At 38.2% G+C, this 20,213-nt stretch overlaps 1 protein-coding gene across 1 annotated transcript in view; it reads right to left on the bottom strand.

The window, feature by feature from the left end:
• LOC100676989 (ryanodine receptor 2) overlaps positions 1 to 20,213 on the bottom strand; it is a 362,795-nt gene that overhangs the window by 26,093 nt on the left and 316,489 nt on the right. Inside the window, exons 78-85 of the mRNA XM_064276716.1 lie at positions 17,209 to 18,506; positions 16,351 to 16,418; positions 14,543 to 14,690; positions 11,786 to 11,872; positions 10,937 to 11,155; positions 9,271 to 9,401; positions 7,104 to 7,146; positions 2,893 to 3,026 (exon numbers count right to left, since the gene is read on the bottom strand). Of these exons, the coding sequence (XP_064132786.1) occupies positions 2,893 to 3,026; positions 7,104 to 7,146; positions 9,271 to 9,401; positions 10,937 to 11,155; positions 11,786 to 11,872; positions 14,543 to 14,690; positions 16,351 to 16,418; positions 17,209 to 18,506 (2,128 nt within the window). The remainder of the gene's footprint in view (positions 1 to 2,892; positions 3,027 to 7,103; positions 7,147 to 9,270; positions 9,402 to 10,936; positions 11,156 to 11,785; positions 11,873 to 14,542; positions 14,691 to 16,350; positions 16,419 to 17,208; positions 18,507 to 20,213) is intronic.

Raw genomic sequence — 20,213 nt, 5'->3', positions numbered from 1 at the left:
TAAAAAGTTCCGTAAATGTTTACAATAGGTTTCACTGCAAAATACTTTTTCTTACACAAAAACAAAGCAATGAAAAAAAAAATCATGGGGAAATTTGCTCATGTGAGAGCATGATTATTTTCCATTAAAGCAATCTAAAACCAAATAAGGGTTTATTATCAGGATGTCTGAAATTCCCACGGTAGTTTATTCATGACTTAAAAAAATCTTGTTCTTACTAGTTATTTTTATCCCTATCACATGTTGGAATGCCAAGTTTGCTACCAACTACTTTCAGCAGCCTTTCTTTTTTGTAGTCTGTTTTGCTTCCTCACTGATAGTGGCCGCCATTGACATCAGCCAATCAGGGCCTGGGATTTCCCTTGGCCACAGGGATTGGGTCGGGGAAAACTGTAAGCCAGAGCTGAGGAATTTTGCTCCATGATTTTGAGATGTGACCTGCCTCCTACCAAGTGAAGACACAACTGAAGATACATGCAGCCCTTCTGGCTGCCAGAGGTTATTCTACCTGCGGAACCTGAACTATCACCTGTTTAAATGTGCACATGCCAAGCACTATGTAAGCGTTTGATTGGTAAATAAATACATGTAGAAACAAATAAATGAATCATGCTTGTAAATAAATGCTCACATTAAGATAACTATTTACATGGAAACCAGGTAATACCTTAAAACTTGGCATTTCTAAATGCTTTAGTAAAGGGACCAAACCAAAAAACCAAACTCGTTGCCATCCAGTCGATTCCAACTCCTCATAGCGACCCTATAGGACAGAGTAGAACTGTGCCATAGAGTTTCCAAGGAGTGCCTGGTGGATTCAAACTGCCAACCTTCTGGTTAGCAGCCATAGCACTTAACCACTACGCCACCAGGGTTTCCTTAGTAAAGGGAAATGACCTGTAAATCTTTTTCCTAGTAATATATATCATTAACATTTAGCTTTATTCTTCTTATTTTAATATCCATATTTAAAGGCCATTGATAAATTCTCCACATCCATTTTTTTGGTATTTTGCTAGGAGTCAAATTTATAAACATTTGCTATGTAAATCAGTGGAAAATGGCACCAATTTAAAGCTATTTATTCATATTAAAATTAGTCTAAAACAGTCCTTCGATATCTTCCGATGTATTTTGAGTCACAAATATGACCATAGAAAATGCATAATTCAGTAAATGATTTAATTTTACATCACTCATCAGGGATCTGAAAATGTTAGTGGGAAGCTGGGTTCCACACACACCACAGTCCTCATGACACATGATATTCTAAAGAAGGGCCTTGGTTCCTAAAGACTGTGAATCTGTGGTTGGTTCATCTTACCTACAGTGACATGGTCTTTAAGAATTACATTTGTTTCCTAAAGTTCCCAAATAATATTTTGTATGTAAGTTCAGTTTCTGCCATATATTTACTTATCTAACTACTTTTCAGCTGGCTTCACAGTATTTTTTAAAGACTCAAGTAGCTCTAACAAGTTTTTAGGCAGATAAAAAGCATATGACCAATGAGATAGGTCATCTAAAATATTTTTAAATGATAACTACAATATTTACCTAAGAAAAAATAATACTGATCTACAGAACCATAAATATCTATGTTTTCAAAGTAATCATCACATCTCTAATTGACTGAGAGCATAAATACACAGACAGGAAAGACTGACATGTTTTGAAGGGAAGGAAACTATTACATTTCTTCTAAAATTGCTAAATGGCGATACTAAGAAATTACAATTTTGAAAGTTAGCATACTTCAGGTTTATTCCAGAATTTCAGTGGATCAAATTTTACATAAACCCTTGAAACCCATTGTTGTTGAGTCGATTCTGACTCATAGCGACTCTATAGGACAGAGGAGAACTGCCTCATAGTGTTTCCAAAGGAGCACCTGGTAGATTCGAACTGCCATAGCTCATAACCACTGCGCCATCACAGTTTCCAGATTTTATATATATATATATGTATATATATATACACACACACACACACGTATGTATGTATATGTGTGCATATGTACCTATCTAGTTAAAGTTTTCAAAAAAAAAAAAAAAATTTTTTTTTTAACCAAATGCTCGGCAGTTTGTATCCACCAGCCGGTCCTTGGAAACCCTATGGAGGCAGTTCTACTCTGTCCTATAGGGTTGCTGTGAGTTGGAGCTGATTTGATGATAATGGATTTATCTATATTTATATAAAAAAATACATATTTATATATGTATATACATATTACATATATACTAAATATGTGTGTGTGTGTGTGTATTCATTCAGTCTTACGGTAAATTCATTTCAACTGATTACATTCTTCTAGTTATATCAAAACATATTCTATTCAATCCAAGCACTTTCTTAACAGTGCCTTATTTTAAAATATGGCAATATAGTAGTTTCTGGCACACTGTCTTTACTGTTCAAATAAAATACAGTAATGATAATAAAAGAATATGAACCTGGAACGTCTTTAATAAAAGAGCTACAGTTTCTTTTTCTAAAACACAAGAGAATTTCTTTTCAAACAGGCAATACCATGAAACATAGCCATATAGTGTACCACTATGTATGTCTTACTTTGACTTACATCTCATATAAAGGTAGAAATGGCAAATTAAATTAAGAGCATGGATCTTCTTTATTTTCTCTTGATTCAGGTAAGTAATAAAAAAGGAACCTTCCAAAATGAATGAAAATAACCCAATCAATCCATATCTCAAACATCAAGAATTGGAAAAGTAGAGTTTATATAAATTTTCTGTTTCCCTCCTCTGTCTATTTCTCTGACATTAAAGAAAAACAAAATCAGTGCACTAGCAAGTTCAGAAATGTGTCATTTTTTTTTTTTTTTTCTCCTTTCAACCTAAACCTATAGGGTAGAGCAGAAATAATACTCACACAGCTGATAAGGAACTGTCTTTCTTTGGCTTCTTCTTTTCTCTGGCATCGCTGAAATCCAGAGCTGCTTTGTCCATGCCCAATAATTCACTGATCCTATCTCGGCCATAGAACTCTCCATATTTATCCATAACCTAGGAGGCAGGAAAAAAACAAAGTTTTACTGGCTTCAAGCAATAAATAACATTATCTATGTATCTGGATACAAACATCTAAATATTTTTATTACTTTATATTTCTCATATTTGAAAGTTCATTTAAAAATCTAGTTTGTGGTTCACCTTCTGTGATCACATTGCTTAAGGTCTAAACAAATTTATAGCATTTTAAATCATATCTATCTAAGAAACAAGATTTCTAATTCAAAAGAGAGCACATCTTAGTTTTCTAGGGCTTCCATAACAAAATATCAGAAGTGTTTTGTGGATTTATTGTCTCATAGTTGTGGAGGCTGTAAGTTCAATCAGAGCATCAGCTCTAGGGGAGGGTCTTCCCTTAGCTCCTAGAGCTGATGCCCCAGGCATTTCTTGCTTGTAGTTCCTTAGCTTGTAGTCAATTCCTTACATGATCTCTCTCCCCTGTGTGTATCTCCCCCTGTCTGTTTTCCCTTTTTATAAGACACCATTCAGAAGAGATTAGGTTTAGGACCTACCCTATTCCATATGATCTCATTAACGTAACTAAAGAAAACCTCTACTTCCAAACAGGGAACCTAAATATCATAGGTACAGAGGTTAGGACTTTCATATATCTTTTGGGGGGACACAATTCAATTCATAACAGGGAATCATGTGAAAGGAAGAGGACGGACTAAAGGACAAGCTTAAGAAATAGGAGGAAATGGGAAAGAAAGTAACCTCTACCAAATCCATACTTGCTACTAGGAATTATGCTAACAAGTCTAACCTCCTTTACCTCATATGACTTTCACAATATATAAATTTCATGTTATTATCATCACATTTAGTAGATAAAGAGACTGTGTTTTAGAAAGCATATCATGCCCAAGTTTGTTAAACTTGGCAAGAGGTGGGGTCAGAGTAACCCAGGTAATGTCTGACTCCACAGCCAATTATCTTCTCCACAGACCACTGCCACTAGGCTTGGACATTACAATAGTGGCATCCTTTCTGGATGTAAATCACTGGTCGTTCAGTGGTAGAATTCTTGCCTTCAGTGTGGGAGACATGAGTTCAATTCCCAAGGCACCTCATGTATAGCCACCACCCATCTATCAGTGGAGGCGCGCATGTTGCATGATGTTGCACAGGTTTCAGTGGAGCTTCCAAACTAAGATGGACTAGGAAGAAAGGCCTGGTGATCTACCTCTGAAAATCAGGCAATAAGAATCCTAGGGATCCCATCCCGAACAGATCATGGGGATGGCACAGAACCAGGCAGCGTTTCCTTCCTTTGTGCATGCGGCCACCATAAGCTGGGGGCTGACTTGAGGGCAGCTAACAACAACAACAACATATCCCCTCGGCTTTCTTGTCCCCGCTCCATCTTTGGTGTGTTGCACTTGCTTGGCTTTGCCCATTGGTCGTGCATTTAGATGAGGGCCTTAGATGTGGACTCGCAGTGCACCGTGGCTCAGCCAAAGCCAAATAACTTGAGCTCAATACATCAAACTCTGTGATATACCTACCCTGGGCCTAAAGTTCATGTATCACAACAATTCCACACAATGACAAAAAATGGGGAAGAAGAAAAGTAATGAAAGAAGAGCAGGAGGAGAAACACAGGTAGTCCCTGACTTACAATGGGGTTCAATTCCGACAACTCCGTTGTAAGCCAGTTCTGATGTAAGTTGAATGCCTAATTTTATTTTTAGTTTTCATTATTATTGCCTTTTATTATCAGTATCTTTATAAATCCAATCTTTATTTGCCTTTGGGGGTTGAAAACATTACATATAAATTTACAGATATATTTTAATACGTACATACATACATGCATATTACTAAAGATAAGATGTACAAAAAAACCCAGAAAGAGACGTTTATAAGTGTGGTTCATCAGAACTCAAATACATCGTAAGTCAGGACTATCTATAATTGGTAACAAAAAGGGAAAAGAAGAGTAGGAAAATGAATAGAGACGAATGCAGGAGAAACAAGGAAAATACGAAAGAGGGGAAAGGAGGAGGGAAATGTCAAAGTAAAACAATTAGAGGGGATGAAGAAAAGACAAAATAAAAATGGACGGAAAGAACAGATATATAGGATTAGTAGAAATAAAAAACGGCTTTTTATGAAAGTATATGTTAGGTAAATTAAAAGAAAACATCAAACAGCCATGGTAGTTAAAAACGATACAAACATACATTATATAGGTTAATTAAAATGATTTGTTTTGCATTATTCTCACAGCACTAAATATGGGGCATGCTGATCTAAGTAGGAATTCTCGATGTATTTTCACTCCCATTCCCTGGAAAACAAATTGGGTACTAAAGAAGAAAAGCCACAAATAGTTTTAGTGGCTATTGCGGGCTGAATTGTGTGTGTCTCACCAAAAGATACGCTGAAGCCCTAACCCCTAGTGCCTGTAAGTGTGACATTGTTTGGAAATAGGGTATTTCATTAGCTAAGTATGAAACATGAGGTCATACTGGAGCAGGGTGGGCCCTCATCCAATATGACTGGTATTCTTTATAAAAAGAGGAGACAGACAGAGAGACCCACAGGGAGAACGTCACGTCAAGACACAGAGACAGACACAGAGGAGAAGGCCAAGTGAAGACAGAGGTTGGAGTGATGCTGCCTCAAGCCCAGGAAGGCCTGGGGCTACCACAAACTGGAAGAGACAAAAAGGAATCTTGCCCTAGAGCCTAGAGACAGCATGGTCCTGCCGACAGCCTGAATACAGACTTCCTCGCCTTGAGAACTGTGAGAGAATAAATGGCTGCTGTTTTAAGCCCTTCATTTTGTAGTACTTTGTTATGGCAGCCTGAGGAAACAGCTGCCATGACTATTTATTTTTTTGATTATAATTGTACAGTTTCCTTCCAAACACTTGCTTTAATAATTTAGAAACTTCTTTATTCTCTTAAATAATTAAGAATGAAGTGTTTATTTGTTAAAAATTATTATTTGAAAGCTTCTGCCTCATTTGGATGTGGTTCATATACCTTAATGCAGTGCTACTCAAAATGCCAGGCAGCCCCTCCATGATCGCAAAGAAACGAGAAACTTGCAGCACAAGAAAAACCAACAAACCCACTGCTTCTTTCATCTCAAAAGTGTTGCTATAAGGAAAAAGATGTCAGTGTGCTTAATGGCGTAGTTTATATTCCCGGAGCATACTCCACATCTCTCAGACCTGTAACAAAAAGTCCGCAGGCTGCCAGGTGCCAACTGCCTTTTGAGTAACCTGGTGGAATCAAAGGCAGAAAGCGCACTTCCTTCCGCAGGCATTGCTGGCCATTTACTCTGAATGTCTACCTGAGCCAGAACTCATTACGAAAGGTCAGCTGAACTGAGTCAGTTCGGCAATTAGAGCCATTCAAGAAATAAGTAAAGAATCAAAAAAATAATTATTGTTGTATTTTATAACGCACCGGCACTGTCATATACATTATTTTATTCAAGAATAGAAAAAGAAAAATCCTGGGTGGTAGGTAGGGCAGACGTGATCACTGAGACCACACTGATGATCACAAGCTCTTAAAATCCGAGCTGTAGTGAGCGCCACAGCCGGGAGCTGAGCTCCATTTTGGTGTTCTTTCTACTACCCTCTGCAGCAATGCAGTCAGCAGCAAAAGAAAAAAACTTTGAAGTTATATACAGTAAATAAGACTCAGTCTTTTGTTGTCATCCAACAACTTCACTTCTTGTGTACGTGAGGATCCCAGCCCTAGTTATTCATAGGTGTCTTATCAGAAAACAGCCTTCAGCCCCCTTAGGTTTCTGAGCAATTTCCAAGAATATTCTGACCAATTCTTGTTAATGCTGTGGGCCTAGTCCGCTAATTCACTTGAGTCACAGGGTGGAGTGATTGAAGCCCTGCTTGTTTATTTTGAAGCTTCAGAGAATGGGTTTCTTAAATGTTATTTTTGGCATTCGTATTCAATTCCACTGCCATTTTAAAATGACATTAGCAGGCACAGAAAGCCCACTTCAATATCCCATTCTACATACACATCACATCAAGTTCAAAATGAAAAACTGCACTTTACGGAAGAATGAATTCCTTCTGAGGAGCATTACCTTTCTTTTGACAAATTTGTCCCAGTAGTTGTTGGGAAATGACCTAAAAGAAATAAAAGCACAGAAGTAAAACAGTCTCAGTTTTAGAAAAATGGTAAATGCTAACAGATTCCTGGGGACTTACAAAATACACAAAAATAATATACAAATGTATATCCTGCCATCCTTACTATCTTATCCTATGGTTTTCTACATCAGGAGTATAGGAAATATTATTTCAAATATGAATATATACATATATACATGGTAAATCACAAACAAAGACTATGGGGTAAAATTTTAATGAGGAAGAATATGACCATATTTATTACTAAGCAGTGTTTTTGTATTTGTTATTTTAGTTATAACCTGTCAATCTCTACATTTCTTTGTGAACTGCCTTAAAATTAACATATTAGAAATCTGTCATTGCTTTTCTAGTCATCCTCAACTAAACTTTTGGCATGGCATATCATACTAACAAATGGGATAGGTTTGACTAGATTTAGTAGCAATGGGTGTTGTTGCTAGGTGCCATGGAGTCTATTCTAACTTATAGCAACTCCATGTGACAGAGTAGAACTGCATCTATAGCGTTTCCTAGGCTATAATCTTTATGGAAGCAAAATTGTCACTTCTTTTTCCCCTGGAGCCACTTAACCATTGCACCACCAGGCCTTCCTGTTGTAATGCGTAACCCACTGAAACCAAACCCATGGCCATTGAGTCAATTCCAACTCATAGCGACCCTATAGGACAGAGTAGAACTGCCCCATAGAGCTTCCAAGGAGTGCCTGGCGGATTTGAACTGCCGACCTCTTGGTTAGCAGCCAGAACACTTAACCACTACGCCACCAGGGTTTCCTTGTAATGGGTAGAGTTGCTAAAACAAAAATTGAGCATTTAATCATTTATAGTCTGTAAATTACATGAACCCCATTTGAAAACTCAGAACCTATTAGAATTGATAATTTTTCAAGATCAAGAAAGACTAATCATAGTAGAGAGAAGACATTTCAATCTTTGTCTATTTTTTAACATAAAAAGTGTATTAATTTTTTTTTATTGTACTTGAGATGAAGGTCTATAGAACAAACTAGCTTCTCACTAAACAGTTAGTACACATATTGTTTTGTGATATTGGTTACCAAACCCATGACATGTCAACACTCTCCCTTCTCGACCTTGGGTTCTCTGTTACCAGCTTTCCTATCCCCTCTTGCCTTCTAGTCCCTGCCCCTGTGCTGGTATGCCCGTTTAGTCTCGTTTTGTTTTATGGGCCTGTCTAATCTTTGGCTAAAGGGTGAACCCCAGGAGTGATGTCACCACTGAGTCAAAAGGGTGTCCGGGGGCTGTACTCTTAGGGTTTCTCCAGTCTCTGTCAGGCCAGTAAGTCTGGTCTTTTTTTATGAGTTAGAATTTTGTTCTACATTTTTCTCCAGCTCTGTCCAGGACCCTCTATTGTGATCCCTGTCAGAGCAGTCAGTGGTGGTAGCTGGACGCCATTTAGTTGTACTGGACTCAGTCTGGTGGAGGCTGTGATAGTAAGACAGTTCACTCTTGAGTAGTAAACTAAACTACTCAAAAAATACTGCATCACTAATATTTTTTATGGTGGAAAATTATACACTTGTGATGGGTTTATACCTGGAACAGCAGCTAGTAGTTTGGACTTTGATCTCACAAGGCCAAATTACTGGAGAGGAAAAGTTTTTTTTTTTTGGTCTTATATTTTACATGACACACTACTTAGCTAGTTTTTTTGAGATTTACAACTCAGATCCATTAAAAGTGTGAAATTCAATATTTTTGCCTTTAATGCTACAACTCTTTCCTTAATGAATAATTTTTGCTTCCTATGTGCTTCTTGATGAGATAACCCCTTGCTGCAGGCTGTGCACTCCCAGCTACACACTTCCCTGAGCGCTGAGTAATGGATGTTATTTCCGTCCGTGCTGCGGAGATGGACTCAAAGTCATTTTTGATTAAGGACTTGGGAGCACAGTGGGCAAAAACTGATGGCATCCATTAGAAGGCCGAGGTGCTTAGTCTTCTGATTTTCTTGGCTAAATACACAACTGTTATTTACCTCTGCTAAACTTCTGGCAAACCTGCAGGAAAGCCAGCAAAGTACTTTCATGTCTTGAAATTTTGAGCACAGAAATATCTCATATAATTTTTTACTCACTGTGTGTTGATTACGAGTCTATCCCACTGGCCTTTAATATCATCTTCTGAGGGCTGTTCTGTAATATAGAGCCCGTCAAATTCCAATTTTCGTGCTACTTCCTTTTCTCGCTTAAAAATAACCAACGGGACCTACGTTTGAAAAATAAACATGTTAAAATTAGTTTAGATTCATTGGCATCTCCTGTGGCTTCTATCTTTATAAAACAGCTTCTGGAAAGAAATACTTCCTATGTACTTTGAAGAGGGTAAAAATTGAGTGAAAATGAATCAACTCTATTTAGGGAGCAAGAAGCATCTAGAAGATTTTGAAAAAAAACAGAAGATAGATTATATATGCATATGTTTTTAAACACAGGAATTCCTAGATAATTGCACTAATGGTACTACTTTTAAATACCAAAGAGAAAAAGACGATTGTGCAAAATCATGTTTTTCTTTAAAATCATGTTTTTCTTTTGTATACATAAATATATATACACATACATATATGTTCAACATGAATAAATGTAATAAAATAGAGAAATCTTACTTATGTTCCAAAATTCCTACTACTAAAAGATGCAGAGTTTTATTTGAGAAATCTCTTTAATAATTCCATGCTCTGCCTGCCTACATGCTATTTTGAGACAAATTTTAATTTCAACATCAGCAAAAAAGGTTTGCCAAATGTCTCCAGAGCTTATTGATTCTCTTTTCATATGAACAGACTTTCTAAAAGACACAGATACAATAAAGATGTAGATATTCTGAAAACATCCAAGCATATTCCCCCCATGAAACAAGGGAAGAAAAGGGAAGGAGAGGAGTTTCTGCAGAAACTTTTACATTCCAGTCTTTTATTCTTGGGCCCTGGTTTTTCCAGAGATGTTTAGAAGCTTCAGAAGCAGAGGCTGAGGACAGTAAGGTAAAAGGGTTACAATGAAAAGGCATCTTGCTCAAAAAGATTGAGAGGCTTACAAAGGTAATGGGCAGCCCTGAGCTTCCAGGGAGACTACCCTGGGTGCTATTCACCAAATTACATTGTTCCCTTACCCGGGCTGTAGGTAGAGTTTAGTTGTAGAGCTGCATTAATTTCTGGGTAAACTGTAATAAACTGTGAAGCATTTCTGCCAAAGATGGTAGTAGATATGTATAATCAATAACAGAACAATCAAAATGACTTATTGGTTCCATATGATGCATTTTTGTAAGTACACTGGACCACTGCTGTGAGGCACTGAGGATGGGGGAGAGGTGGGGGCCAGTCATAGGTGAAATTGTCCATTATGTGAATAGTTATCAGTATGTGAAAGAAAGCTACAGTAGAAACAGCCCAAGGCCATATTCCTTTCCCAGGGTAGCCTGTAGCCAAGGATTGGTCAGTGTGGGGATATAAATGCCAAGCTTCCTTGGCCCAATCTAAGAGAACCCTGAAGGGGCATATCCGCCTTCAAGGCTGGGCCTGTGCCTACACCCCGCTGTGTTTACTGCATACACCAACATTTCCCTCTACCCCATCCTGTGTCCTTCCCTTGCCCCACAGGTGTTGATTCAGAGAACATTCCCTAGTAGACTTTGCACACTCTAATTCCTATTTCAGATCTGCTCCTTGAGAAGTCCAACCTTCAACAGACATGCACACACACACCGACGCACACAGGTACCTTGGTGCCTTACTATCTTACTTTCAAGCAGTAGTATCCAATGATGCAGAAGAAAGAAATGACCGTGTGGAGAATAGCTAAAATGCGCAGCGTGGGCTCCATGTAGCCACTGCTCTCCTCCAGGACATAGTGAACGGCAATGATTCTCTGCGAGCCACTGTCCAAGCTGCTCACTTTGGCATTTTCACCTGAGCTTCTAGGGGGCAGCTCCTTTCCTTCAACCACAGAAGAAGTGGAGACCTAATTCAAACCATTTAAATTAGAGTCAGTACACTGGATTTAAGATGTTGTAAAACAAAAGACAATGGAAATAAAGCTTTTTCAGCAAATAGTATACGAAGTTGGATATAAAACCACTGAATAATGAAAGGACTAAAAGCAAAGGCTAAAAAGACAGCTTTTCAAAACCCAAAAGAAAATCATGAGCACACTTGAACTCTGCTGAGTTCTTTCTAAACCAACCAAAAGTTATGAGGATTCCAACACAGGCAGGGAAAAATCATATGGGTAAGCTGGCTTTTCAGTTATCCAAATAATTTAAGTGAATAGAGAGGTATGTCACACCCAGATACAATAACAAGTAAAATATTCAGTCACATTAGGCAGGAACACTGTGGGTAAACCCTCTGCCAAATTAAACACTCTTCACCTGAGCCATTTCTCACATTTCATCCATTACTTCAGATGAACAAATCTATTCCACCTTAGCTGATTATCAGTGATGTGTTTGAGCCCAGCTTCTCTCTTTCACCAAAATATATTTTAGAAAAGGCTTAGATGTGTTCATTAGTAAGTCTGTGAAACCTCTAAGTTCAGTTCAGTCTATTTGCAGTAATACACTGGTTATTAAAAACATTAAGATATACGTACCTTATAAAAGAGCAAGATGAAATTGATTGCAAACGCGACAAATAAGGCTAACATTCTCATGTTGTAAAAGTTGCGAGCAAAATAGTTCTGAAGGTGAAAAAAATTATTACAAGGTCACTGAATCAAGAGACTTGAATTTTGCAGACAATTAAAGCATTCATTCATTCACTCAAAAATATTTATTGAGAGCCTAGTATATGTATCATGCCCCATTCTGGGTGCTAAAGACAGTACAGAGCAGAGAATACGAACATTTCTGCCACCATTAAGGAGACAAATAAGAAAGAAGCACACGTACAAATACAAAACATAATTTCAAGGGATGCTAAATGCTACAAACGAAAATACATCAGGTTAAGGGCATAGGGCATGAGGGTGCTGTCTTAAGGTGCAGGTTAAGGGCATACAGGTAGCTGGCCAGTAAAAGTTTACCTCTGGATGTGACATGTGAGCAGAAACTTGAATGGGGTAGGGGAGTGAGCCCAACAAGCATATCAGGGAAGAGTGTTCCAGAAAGAGGGGCATCAAGGGTGAAAGTCCTGAGCTCAGAATGATGTTGGTGTGTTTGAGGAATAATTAGAAGGAAACAAAACGAGAAGACGACAGTGGTAAAGAATGAGGTCTCAGAGGTGAGCAGGGGTCAGGGTTTTGCAAGCCTCTGAAAAAATTTTGTGTTTAATATCACACTGCAGTGGTTAAGAGTATGAACCTAAATCCTGCCCCATCACTCGCTTACTAGACATGGGACCTTGTACAAATCACCCTATCCCTCTTCTGGCATCACTTTTCTTATCCATAAAGTGGGGATAACAATAGAATCAACCTCGTAAGTTACTGAGAGAATTCAATGAGTTAATATACAAAAAGACCCTAGAACAGTACATGGCAAATAGAAGATGTCAGTTATTAATCTTATTATAATTATTATTTTATTCTTGATGTGATAAGAAGCTCCTGGAGTATTCTGAAGAAGGCACGATTCTATCAGATTTGTGATTTGGAAAGATTATCTGACCACTTTGTGGAAAGTAGATAGTATGGGGCAAGAATGGAAGTGAGGGGACAAGTTACAAGTTATTACAGGAGCACAGGATGATGACAGTGACGACAGTGGTGACTTGGATTGGGGTTGTAGTTGTAGAGATGGTAAGCAGTGGGCTGATTCTGGATCTATTTTGAAGGAAGAGCTGAAAACGTTACTGTTGGGTTGTATTTGAGGTGCAAAGAGAGGACTCAAGGATCCTAGCTCCTGGATTTTTGGCTTAAACAACTATGCAAATGGTTAGTGCCATTTATTGAGTTGGAAAAGCAAAAACAAAATCCAAAAACTTGAAGGAGAAATTGGTTTAAAGAAATAAGATATAGAGGGAAGTATTTTGTTTTAAAAATACTAAGTGTGAGGTGTCTATGAGATATCCAAGTAGATATGTCAAGTGCTTTATTATCATGAAGCCATATCAAAATGATAGCACGTCTCATTTTCCCCCTCTCTGATGTGATCTTACCCCACACACTCTGCCTTTACTGTCATAGCTCATTGGACTAAGGGTGGCTCCCAATCCCAAAGTGGGTCAGTCACATCGGTTCTCCTGGGAAAGTGGAACTGGGTCATAGGGACTGAGTTAGTTAGCCGAGTGATCTAAGCTGGGAAGTCACAAAGACTTGGGGGCAGGGGACTGGTGGTGCTCTGATGTGGCCGTGATTAGTCTTGTGCATGCAAACTGATCTGCAAAGAAAGTCAGATTGCAACAAGAAGCAGGAACATGGAGGCGGTGAGCTCCTGAGACAGAGAGATGGAAGCAAAACCTCAATTACTTGGTTTAACAGCTTCTAGTTAAACATATCCTCCAGGTGTCCACCATATCCACTATTGCAGGGTATTGCAGAACCCACCCAACCTCATGTCCTAACCACCTATAATATAGCTACATATGTAGCCATGGCAACAATCACTACATATGAAATTCGTGTCTATCCAGGGTTAGCTGGAAAGCATTTATGTTCGGTGTGCTTTCTACTAAACAAATAGAGAAAACATGAGATAGTTTAAGGAAACATATTTAAAACTATTAATTAAAATATTTTTGCATATATAAAACTTGTATGTATTTATATATACATAAGCTGTCAGAATATATAAGTAGTGAGGACAATCCGTTTCCCTGATTTGTAAGGTTTTATGATACATCCAGTTTCTTAATTGGCTATTTTTTATTTCTCAAGAGCTATAAAACACTAAATACAACTTGGTCTTTCAAAGGTTTTTTGAGGAGTGTTCTTAATTTCTAGGTCTAAATTATTAGTCAATACCTCTTGTAGGTTTATTCTACACACTCATCTTTTATCCTCTTTACTTAAAAACATATGGGTGTGTATGTATGTATGTATATACATGTGTATTGTAAGGAGCCCTGGAGGCGTAGTGGTCAACGGCTAATCAAAAGGTTGTTGGTTTGAACCCTGTTTTTTTTTTTTTTAAATATGTGTTGTTGGATTATATTTAAAAGCCATACACACACATACACAAATACGTGACTTTCAAACAAGATTTTTAAGAATTTTTGACTGTGGGATGTAAACAGAAAAGAGAATTATTCTTCTTTATTATCTATACATGAATACGCATTTCACTAACTTGGGGCATACTTCTGCAAAATGTATACGACGCTAGATAAAGAACTATCTTCTTTCTCTCTTTTTTTGTAAATTATGGTCTCACTATGTATCGGTAACAATATTCATTCTAAGACATCTTACTAGAAGTTTCTGTTGATATGCTATGATTTTCTTCCAGAATGCTGACTCTGGAACTTCTGGCTCTCCATATCTATGTGTGTGAAGCTGCCTCAACTTTTGTTTACCCTTGTCTTCTTTGGCTTTTTCTTCTTTTTCTCCATCTTCTCCCCTGAGAAAATGAATGAAATATAAGGCATCAAGGAACTAAAGAGCTAAGCATGTTTTGTGCAAAAATGTACAAGTGAACAAATATTTTAGATCATAGTATTTTTTTTTTTGAAAACTAATTTCATTTCCGATGAATTACAATATTCAGAATGCTAGAATTAGGGGTGGGGTTTCCTACTGATCTTAACTCCCCATAGATGGGTAATTCTGAGAAATTCATATCTGGAGGGCATTTTACAGGCTTCAAGATGTTTTTATCTATAAATGGCTGATTCCCTTCCAATTGTGCAATAAAAAATATTTAACTAAAAAGAGAATAACTTAATGAAGAATTCATTTTGCTGTAACTTTCCAACATGCTTTATTTTTAAACGATAATTTCAATGTTCAATCTTGAACACAGAGTAGCCAGTAAGATTTAAAATCAGAGGCATATATGCACTTAGGTGGTCATGTGTATAAAGACTGCCAATACATTAATTTTGCAGAAAATAATGGAATTAGAAGCACTGAAATCTAATATCTAAAAACCTCGTAGGTGCAAAATACCAAACCTTCATGCAAGTATACGTATGGATATGTGTATTCATGTATTCGTGTTGTAAAAACTAACATTAACTTTGATCCATATGCCGTATAACTAACTTTCTTTCTAACACTGGCAAAAGAAATGTCATTGAGATCCTTGTTTTGCCCTGTTACATATGTGGACATTTTTCTATAATAGTCATTTACATAGTCATTTTCACAACTGATCCAACAGTTCAGGATCTATGACAATGAATGCTGCTGACTGTAGAGAACAGACAATGAAAATAGGCCAAAGAAAATAACAGAATAGAGGACAAAAATAGAAAACGCTATGTGAGAACAGTGGCACTAGAAGTACTTAAAAATTTGTTTTTCTCCAATTTTTAAAATTGTGCATATAAAACTATATGAACTTGAAAAAGATGGAGGATTCCTTTTTATGAACTTGAAAAAGATGGAGGATTCCTTTTTATGAAGGAATTAAAGGTACCAAAAAAAAATTTTTTTTTTTTTTTTTTTATGGATTCGGCACTTCTTATTCTTGCTGTTAGAATTGCGTTCCCCAACGCTGGAAGCATTTGTGAAAAAGAAAATTCCTGGCTCCCACACTTAACCTGCTGAACTCGAATCCCTGGGATGAGGCCCATGAGTCTGAGTTTTGAACAAACTCTCCAGGCCACGTTTATGCATGTGGCTCTACAAGGATTCTGTGCAAGGGCACCCGGAATGCTTCCTCCCCAGGTCTTTAAAAGGATAGCAATATAAGCAGGGTTTAAAGACAGAACTGTGGCAATCTCATCTCTGGACAGCATTACATGGAATCACTGGAGTCTTTTCTGCTGAGAGGGAAACACAGAAAGGAAACCCTCATGAACCCAGGAGAAAAAGGCAGGAGTGGCAGCTGGGGTGTGGATGCCTATCCCTGTAACGGAATGAGGTCGTTGCACTGCAGTCCTCGCAGTCAGAGCCTCTCCATGCAGATACAGGATTTTGTCATGACGCTCCTGTGCAACGCCCAGGGTTTCCGCAGTGTACAAAGGACAAAACTCTCCATTACAGCCCCTCAAAGAGAGAGCACAAGAAAAGGAGACTTCCTGAAACAAGGCAAAGCATACAGAAACCATACATACTCAGCTTTCTCAGGTTCAGATTTGGTTTCTTCTTTTTCTTCCTTTTCTTCTTCTTTTGCCTTCTGTTCCTTGAATGAGTCAACGAGGAAAAGAAAAGCAGGATTACACAACGCCTCTGAATGAGTTAGGGACAGGTAATCACATTCCAAACCATAGCCTGCCAGTAACACCCTAATACCAATATGGAGATAAAACTTCCACGCATGCCTTTCATCCCACTGGTGCCAACGTCTTCTTCTCCACACTCACCTACTGCACTGGCAGTGCATACAAACCTTCTTGTCCTTTCCACACTTCAGAAATACCCTCCTTTTTCATCCACTGACTCAAATCTCATTCATCTCCTTCAAGACCAACTTAAAGTCCTGTCTCTTAAGGACCATTTAACTACTCTAAACCTTATGATGTTTACATTTTCTCAACATACCCAACCCCTATTGTTGATGTGTATCCTATTTAACACTTAACAATTTTCTATTTTGTCATATGCTAGTTTTATCTCTCTAGTAAACTGTTTGAGGCAACCTGAAAGCAGTGACCACATCTTCTTTTAATTTTCTTTGATAGCCACTGGTGTCAGGTCCATGGTAAGTACTCATGAAATATGGATGGAATGATGGTTCAATGGACTAATCTCATCAGGGCAGACACCTGAGCTTACATCCTAACAGTTTAAAGTAATCTAATAATTGGTAAGAAATCTTTAAAAGGCTATCTTTGTCTACCAAAAAGCCTTTTCTCTTTGGAAATTTAAGTCATATACTTAACACCACTCTGGTGGCATGAAATCTGATCTGAAGTCCATCTATTGTACTTACCTGAAGTTCAGAGAGCTGCTGTGAAATAGGAAAAAATTACCTGAAATTTTTCTTGCACTTCAGGGATGGGGACTGGGTTGCTCATTAGGTCACTAAGGCCAGCATTGGGATTATGAGGAATAAGTTTGTACTGTCCTCCTTCTCTCTTCAGATCCAAGCCAAATATGTCCGAAAGAAGGTCACTTTCCTCTGTCAGTTCCTTTAAGTCTGTCAGGTCTTCAGAGGGCAGGGCAACTTCCATGGGTTTCCTCTCTCCATCCTCTCCGTCTCCTCTCACCTCATCCTGAGTGGGGTCCGGCATATTGGCTAAGAGTTCCGCAACTTTGATCTTTTTAGCACCTTCTACTAGGCTTCCTCCCAGTAGCAGGCTACAAACGATGCGGAAAAAGCCTCTGAAAACACTGGCTACAAAGTGCAAGAGGTTCAAAAAAATACTCCAATAGGATGAAAAGAAGGCCGTGACCATGTCCTTCATGGTCATCTTCTTCATTTTCTTCATCTGCTTCTTCAGGCTTTTCAGACTGAGCATTCTCATAAGGGTCAAGATATTATACCTGAGGGCAAACAGGGCCGATTTGACCGTCCGAATAGAAAAGAAACCCATTCTTGGCTCCTGCTCTTCGGGCTTCTCCTTCTCACTTTCTTCTTTATTCGTGGACCTCTCATTCAAATCTGACTCTGAGATCTGAGCTGCCAGTTGCATTTCAAATATGGTGTCCTCACAGAAGTTCACAAAAAGTTCCATCTTCTCTTTTTCTCCTCCTTCATTGACCACGTCAAATATGAACTGCCTTTTGGATTCTTTGACCTGGGGCTTCTCCCACTGGGTCCGGCTAGACTCACTGATTTCAAAATAAACCCTCTCGATGCGCTTAGCACTTCCCATGATCTCAATGCGGCCCAGAAAGGGCTGGAAATAATTCAGCACACTCTCTGCTAATTCGAGGAAAGTCTGCAGTCGGGTATCATTGGGCATGTGCTCTGAAAGATTCGTCAGGAGGACGGCCACATTGAAGCCAATGTCCTTTGCGGGTTCATGGAATCGTTTTACAAACTCCTCGTAGTCCAGGGTTTCATTTTCATCTGTCTCCGCGCAGGACAAAAGAAATTCCGTTTCTGACTGTGTGTAGTGCTTATGGCTCTCCATTGCTTTATGGAAGTCCCTCTTGGAAATGACTCCCTTGCCATCAGGGTCATATTCTTTGAAGGTATCAGAAGATGTCAAATCCTTTAGTTTTAAGAACATGTCAAAAAATTTGAGAATCATCTCTACGTTGTTAGACGATTCCACAAGCATATCAACCATCTGTTTGCCAATCGTTCCATTAACAACATTACCTGGTGGCAAAGCAAACGCATATGTTCAAAATGTACATTCTTAGCAAAACCAGTGTTTACAGCAAAAATAGCAATACAGTTATAACATCTGCAGCAAGGATGGCTCTACGTTTATCTTTCAAGGTACGAAGTCTCAGGAAAGGAGGGATAATTGTACACTACAGTTTAAAAAGTGATTGCAGAAACTAGTCTACAGGACAAATAGTCTACATGAATCACCGTCTCATCTACCCTGAGTCCAGAAAAGCTAGACAGTGCCTAGCTACCACTGTTCTAATCAGGGCCACAATAGATGGACCCCGAAAGAATGGGAGAAAAATGTGGAACAGAACCTTAAATTTCCAAAATAAACAGACCTACTGGACTGGTTGAGACTGGAGGACTCTCTGAGACTGTTGCCCTGAGATACTCTTCAAACCTTGAACCAAAACTAACCGCTAAGTTCCCCTTGTAGCTAAATAACAATTGGCTCAGAAAAAATGAGTATCACCTGTAATTACTGTGCTCCTTTAAAAAAAATCACCTATATGAGGCCAACCAGTCAACAACTTCTTCAAAACAAAGATGAGAAGGTGACGGGGCAGGGAAACTACACTAACGGAAACAGAATAACCAGGACAGAAACACAAGCACGTTCACTCAGTATGATGAATGTAACCAATGTCCTGGGACAACTTATGTAGAATTTTGTTGAATGGGAACCTGAACTGCTGTGTAAACCTTCACCAAAAATACAATAAACAACTATTTTTTAAAAAGCGATTATAATAACACGTGCAAAATCTTATTTACAAAGTGATTAGATGAACACATAAAAAGATATTTGAACAAATGCTGATATTTTCCTCAAATCCATCAATAAATCGACACGTTTTAGGATAACAAAAACGGGGTAAAGAGCCAAGAAGCTGAAATTCACCCTCATATCATAATAAAAACGAACACTGGCAGAGTTCTTTATAGTTGAAAAATCATTATTCATAGATAATCACTGATTTGATGCTCATGTGTCTGTAAGGCAGATACCTTTTATTAATTCTGATTTTACCAGTGAGAAAACTGAGCCTTAGGAAGGCTAAATAAATGTGCTGGTTGTGACACGATTTTTAAGGGTTAGTGCCAGGACTTTACGCCAGATCTTTCAGTGAATAGCGAATAATGTGCTGTTTCTAATTTACAATGGAAAGCAACTTCCACCATTTCTTCATGGCCCAGAGTGCTTACATTTAGAAAACGTCAGATTATTGACGAGCTTGAAAAATGACATATATCTTAAATTATAGAATCATGCTTTTATTCCTTGAACAGAATGTGTTATATAACATAAAGGCAAAAGAAGAAACGTGTACTGAGGAAAGGTCTGAAGAATCTTTTTGTGAGTCTGCAAACGCACTGGGTAACAGTGTGAACTCTGGAGTCACATGGGTGGGTTTCAATCCAAGCTCTACGATGTCCTAGCTAAACAACCCTGGGACGACTCCTTAACCTCCCTGTACCTCAGTTTCCTCCTCTGCAAAATGGGGATTATGATACTATCAAACTCATAGGCGTATTATGAAAATTAAGTGAATATTTAAAATGGTATCTGGCACATTATAAGAGATCGGGCACATTACGAGAGGTTAGTTTTCAGTTTTTATTGTTGCTGTTGTCATTATCACTATTATTATTATTAGACTAAATTTTAATTGGGGTCATGGTAACCTT

Source organism: Loxodonta africana, chromosome 25, assembly GCF_030014295.1.
Source record: "Loxodonta africana isolate mLoxAfr1 chromosome 25, mLoxAfr1.hap2, whole genome shotgun sequence".
Taxonomy (NCBI): Eukaryota; Metazoa; Chordata; class Mammalia; order Proboscidea; family Elephantidae; genus Loxodonta; species Loxodonta africana.
The sequence above is the reverse complement of the archived record's forward strand: the minus strand, read 5'-3'. Positions and strand labels throughout refer to the sequence as shown.